The sequence below is a fragment of the Buteo buteo genome, chromosome 9 (assembly GCF_964188355.1).
Source record: "Buteo buteo chromosome 9, bButBut1.hap1.1, whole genome shotgun sequence".
Lineage (NCBI taxonomy): Eukaryota > Metazoa > Chordata > Aves > Accipitriformes > Accipitridae > Buteo > Buteo buteo.
In genome coordinates, this window is record NC_134179.1 from 10,162,103 (window position 1) to 10,166,689 (window position 4,587).

At 52.4% G+C, this 4,587-nt stretch overlaps 1 protein-coding gene across 1 annotated transcript; it reads right to left on the reverse strand.

Annotated features, from left to right (window-relative positions):
* Window positions 1-3,358, reverse strand: GPR75 (G protein-coupled receptor 75). Its single transcript, XM_075036775.1, has one exon. The coding sequence runs from the start codon at window positions 3,356-3,358 to the stop codon at window positions 1,739-1,741; it is 1,620 nt and encodes a 539-aa protein (XP_074892876.1). The 3' UTR covers window positions 1-1,738.
* Window positions 3,359-4,587: the final 1,229 nt, after the last annotated feature.

A 4,587-nucleotide genomic window follows, 5' to 3' on the forward strand; every position in this document is an offset into this window, starting at 1 on the left:
CATTTATAGAGAAAAATATCTGGGCAGAGAGAAAAGACTTATGGAAATAATTTCAATTTTACATTTGTATTAGAAAGTTGTTCACATCCATTTTATTGCAAGAAAGCTGTCTTGAATTATTCAAAATTAATTAAAATTCAGAGTGTTAAACAAAGAACAGTGTTCATCATGTAATAGTCTTCCAGGAAAATCTTGAAAATAGTTAACAAATAGCCTAAACCAACAACTCACAGGCAGCAATGATGTGAATGTTTTTTTTCCTAAAATAACAAATCATCTTTCCATCACTGTAATTTTGCTAAAGATGTGGCATTTTCCTATAATGAGGTACAAAAAGTCTGTGGCACAATTATTTCGGAGATACTAAGGCTCTGCTGAAGTCCGTAGAAGTTGAAAGGTGATTGCCTGTTTTGAAAAGATCTGGCAACTTAAAGCGATAATTGTCAGGCATTTAAATGCCTCCCAATCATTCCGTTTCATAAGGAATTCCCACAACACGTGACACAACACAAATGGTTGGATTTATAAAATAATATTTAACTTCTGTTATTTGCTCACTGTGTAGACCAACAGATAAAGTTTATAAGTAGACGATTATTAATCTTTAAATCAAACTGATGTTAGGCTTCTTTAGAAAACCACAAAAACTTGTGATCATCTTGTCATGTGGTCATTCTGTTTTTAAAAATGTTAATAGCTGTCAGTTCTACCTGTCAAGAGTATCACAGCCGAATCCCAATTCCCGCTTTTATACAAAGTCATAAAAAAAAGCAACCAGCAACACTACTCTCTGCGTAACAGCTTACGAATTAGAAAATTCCAGAGGTGACTACATTACTAATAGTGTATCGGTACTATAATATTGCAAAATTCATCTTTATCCTCAAGTAAAACCTATAATTACGTATTGCACAGTTATTTCTATCAGATGTAAAATACTTCTCCAAATATATTATTCTGGGATACATAATGCCACCGATCCCTGAAATAAATGTACAGTGGAAATTTATATATATATATACTTCAGAGGTTTATTACAGTGCCACAACATTTTTCAAAAGTCCTTCCCCAGTGGCAATATAATGGTGCTTGTAAAGTGCCCTGTCCTGCTTTAGGAAGCCTAGGCTGAAATCCTGAACTTCCAGCTGACTTTCATGAAAATTTTGCCATTTACCTCAACGGAACCAGGACTTCACCCTGCACATAGAAAGGACTCCTGCTATCACCAACACTTGCTATAACAAAATACCACCGATTCTTTCAACCTCCTGCAATAGGGAGAGTTTAAACTTAAGTATCATAATACTGAGCATCCTCCCAATTTTTCCTTCTTGAAAATACGGCAAACATGCTATTTAACAGGTAATACTTCTGGCGCAGCCTCAGATGGTTCTCTGAGATACTCTGCCTCGTGACATAATGAATCGCATAGTTACAGTGCTTTTTTTTTTACTTGTCCAGCAGTAAGATTTAATAATAAAAACACCGTCATGTAACAATTCCAAGTACAAATCTAAAATAGCGCCCTTTTTGACTTGCCACAGAAGTTCAAGAAAGCGTCGCACAAGTAATATCCTAGTATTCACTTCAAATGCAAATAGCTAGATATTAACAGTAGTGGCATTTTTCTTAATTGGCAGCAGTACAGCAAAACTGTATCATTGAGTTTAGAATAATCATTAACAAAAGCAAAGAAGGGGACCCACTGGATCAGCTAGATCAGAACCCTTTCCTAGGGTTACACCGAGGGCACTGGTATCTGCTTAGTTGAAGCACTATCGTAGTCTCGCACCAAGTCGTTGGTGGTGTGATAATGCATGGCAATGTAGGACTTGGCAAACCCGAAAGTTGAGTTCACGGGCTGTAAGCTATTTGGGGTGCTCACTTCCTGAGAAGGGCTGCTGTTATAGATACTGTAATAGGGCTCGATTCGAGTGTTCATGGGGGTTGAGCTGCTCTGTGCGTAGTGCTGATGCCCGACAGAAGCCTTGGGACTCAGCACGCTTTCCTTGGAGTGACTAGGACCACAGGCTTGGTCCACAACCTTTTTCTGAGGTTTTGGAGACAACATGTACGCTGAATTGGTCTCGTGGTGGGATGACTTGTTCCTGTTGACTTCCAGGCTGCCTTTGCCCATGGCCCGAAGCCTTGTCTTCTGCTTGCAGCAGAAAAAGACAAGGGCTACATACTGCAGGCACCAGAGGACTCGTCTCCGAAGTCCCGCACTGTTGCGGGAATATATAAAAGGATTTAATCCAGATTTGAAAAAAATGAGGGTAAACCCACACAGCTCAAACTGGTAGAGGACAAAGCCACCGCTGCTGGACAGCACGTCCTGCACCAAAGAGATGCCCAGGGGCAGGCAGCAAACCAAGACGGAGAGCACGATGACAACGCACGTCACCACTGCCCTGGAGTCTTTGGCTGTGGACAGGTTGACCGCCGACACCAGCTGGAGCCGGCCAGCAGCAGCGGCCGGTGGCTGGCCGAGGTGCTTGCCGTAGCCATGCGTCTGGACGTGCTGCGGCTTGCTGTAGCTCTGGTTCCTGTACAAGGCGGGCACGGCGCTCTGTGCAGCCGGGGGCCCTGCAAAGGGCTGCGGTCTGGAGGTGTCCACAGCCACCACGGGCGGGCGCTTCCTCACCCGGGCGTTCCTCCGCAGGGCCTGGGCAATCATGACGTAGGAGATGGACACCACGGCCACGCAGCAGATGAAGTCAGTAACGTAGAGGTAGAGGATGATCTTGCCCTCGCCGCTGGCGAAGCTGGACATGGGCAGGCAGAGGCGGGAGCCGTGGGTTTTCAGGGTGGCCAGGGTGGCCAAGGTGAAGCTGGTGGCCCACAGGAGCAGGGTGAGGAGAAGAGTGCAGGGGAAGGAGGCGGCGCGGTGCGGCTGCTTCCCCAGCACCATGCGCAGCCGGTGCAGGGCGATGACTGCCACCGTCTTGAGCGACATGATGATGAAGCCCGAGCTGGTGAGGTGGAAGGCGAAGCAGAAGGCGCCCGGGACGCCGCGGGCCGAGTCGAAGAAGAGGACAAAGGCGAACATGGGGGCGGCCGCCCCGCAGATGAAGAGATCGCAGAAGGAGAGGTTGAGGATCATGAAGTCGAAGTTGGTCCTGAATTTCCTGAGGGCCGGGTCGAAGAAGGACAGGAGGACGATGAGGTTGCCGTAGGAGCCCAGGCAGAAGACGAGGGCCAGCAGGGAGGCGCAGGCCGCCAGGGTGGCGGCGTGGGTCCCCTCCCGCAGCTCCCCGGGGCCGGCGCTGCCGTTCCCGCCCAGCGGCAGCAGCGGCGCCAGCGAGGCGCCCGGGGGTTCCTCCTCGCCCCCCACCGGCAGCCGCCCCGACGCGTTCATCTCCGCCCGCCGCCTGACCGCGGCTGCGGCCGAGGCGGGCCCGCGCCGGGGGCGGCCCGCCCGCAGCACGCACGCCGCCGCCGCCGCCGCCGCTCCCTCAGGGCTGCCCCCGACATGGCGCCGCCCGCCCCGCCATGGCGCCCGCCCGCCTCAGCGGCCGCTGCGCCCGGGCCCGGCCCCGGAGCCCCCGCCGGCGCTCGCCGGGCTGGCGGCGCTGGAAGTCAGGGCCGACGCGTGGCTGCAGCGGGGACAGGGCCCGCCGCGCACGCCGCCCGGCACCCCGACCCCGGCAGGGACAGACCCGCGGCCCCCCCGCGCCCATCTCCCCCCCCCAGCGCCGGGTGAAGCGCTGGTGCAGCCTCCGGCAAGAGCTGCTGCGGGGAAAGGTGTTGGCCAGGCGGTGAGGGGGGGCTGCAGCGCGAGGTGCAGGCACCCCCCGCCCCGCCCCGGGTTGCCTAAATCGCCTCGGGGGCTGCAGCTGCGTTTGCAGCTGGGCGAGCAGCAGGGGCACAAACCCCGGCGCCCGCTCCACCAACTCGAGCTCCGAACGTAAGCAGCTGCCTTTGGTGCAAGGCGCTGCAGCAGCATCGACTTTTGATCCGTTCCTTCCCACGGTTTCCACCAGGTCTCTCCCCATTAACTTCCAGCGGCTGTCCAAGTGTCCCAGGCCCTGCCCAGCCTCATGCAGAAGCGCCATCAGGAGCCCTTCCTCCTCCGTGGGCACCCACAGCATCAGCCAAGGGCCGGGCAGAGCAAAGCCGGCTGCGGGGCCAGGGACACGGCCGAGGCTTACCCCTAAAGCTTCATGAAGCAGAGAAGGCAGCAGCTAGAGGTTTTACTACGAGTCACATCACAGCCATGGCCTTACCCAGGATACCAAGTCAACAGCTGGGCACTCAAGGCTTCGAGGTCCCTCCATCTTGACTTAAACACCAACACAACACCTGCCCCCACCCAAAACCTGAGGATCATCAAAACTGAAGGCAGAGTTTTGCACATTATGTTTTACCCTGCTTGCACTTTTGCATTACTTTCCCGAGCAAACTCATCAGGGTAGGGACGCCCTTTTTGTTTGCTTGTCTGCGCCCAGAAGCACAGGATCTAAGGCGAAGGATCTTCTGTACTCCCGGAGGGGAAATCAGTATTATTTCTTTATCTGTTTACTGCCAACTACTATCATCACAAATACCGTAGTTGCCATTTAAAGTGATGGAAAATGTTGGATGTCT

What these genes read in the sequence shown, in the direction of transcription:
- GPR75 (XM_075036775.1), bottom strand. Translation starts at nt 3,358, where the DNA reads ATGAACGCGTCGGGGCGGCTGCCGGTGGGGGGCGAGGAGGAACCCCCG.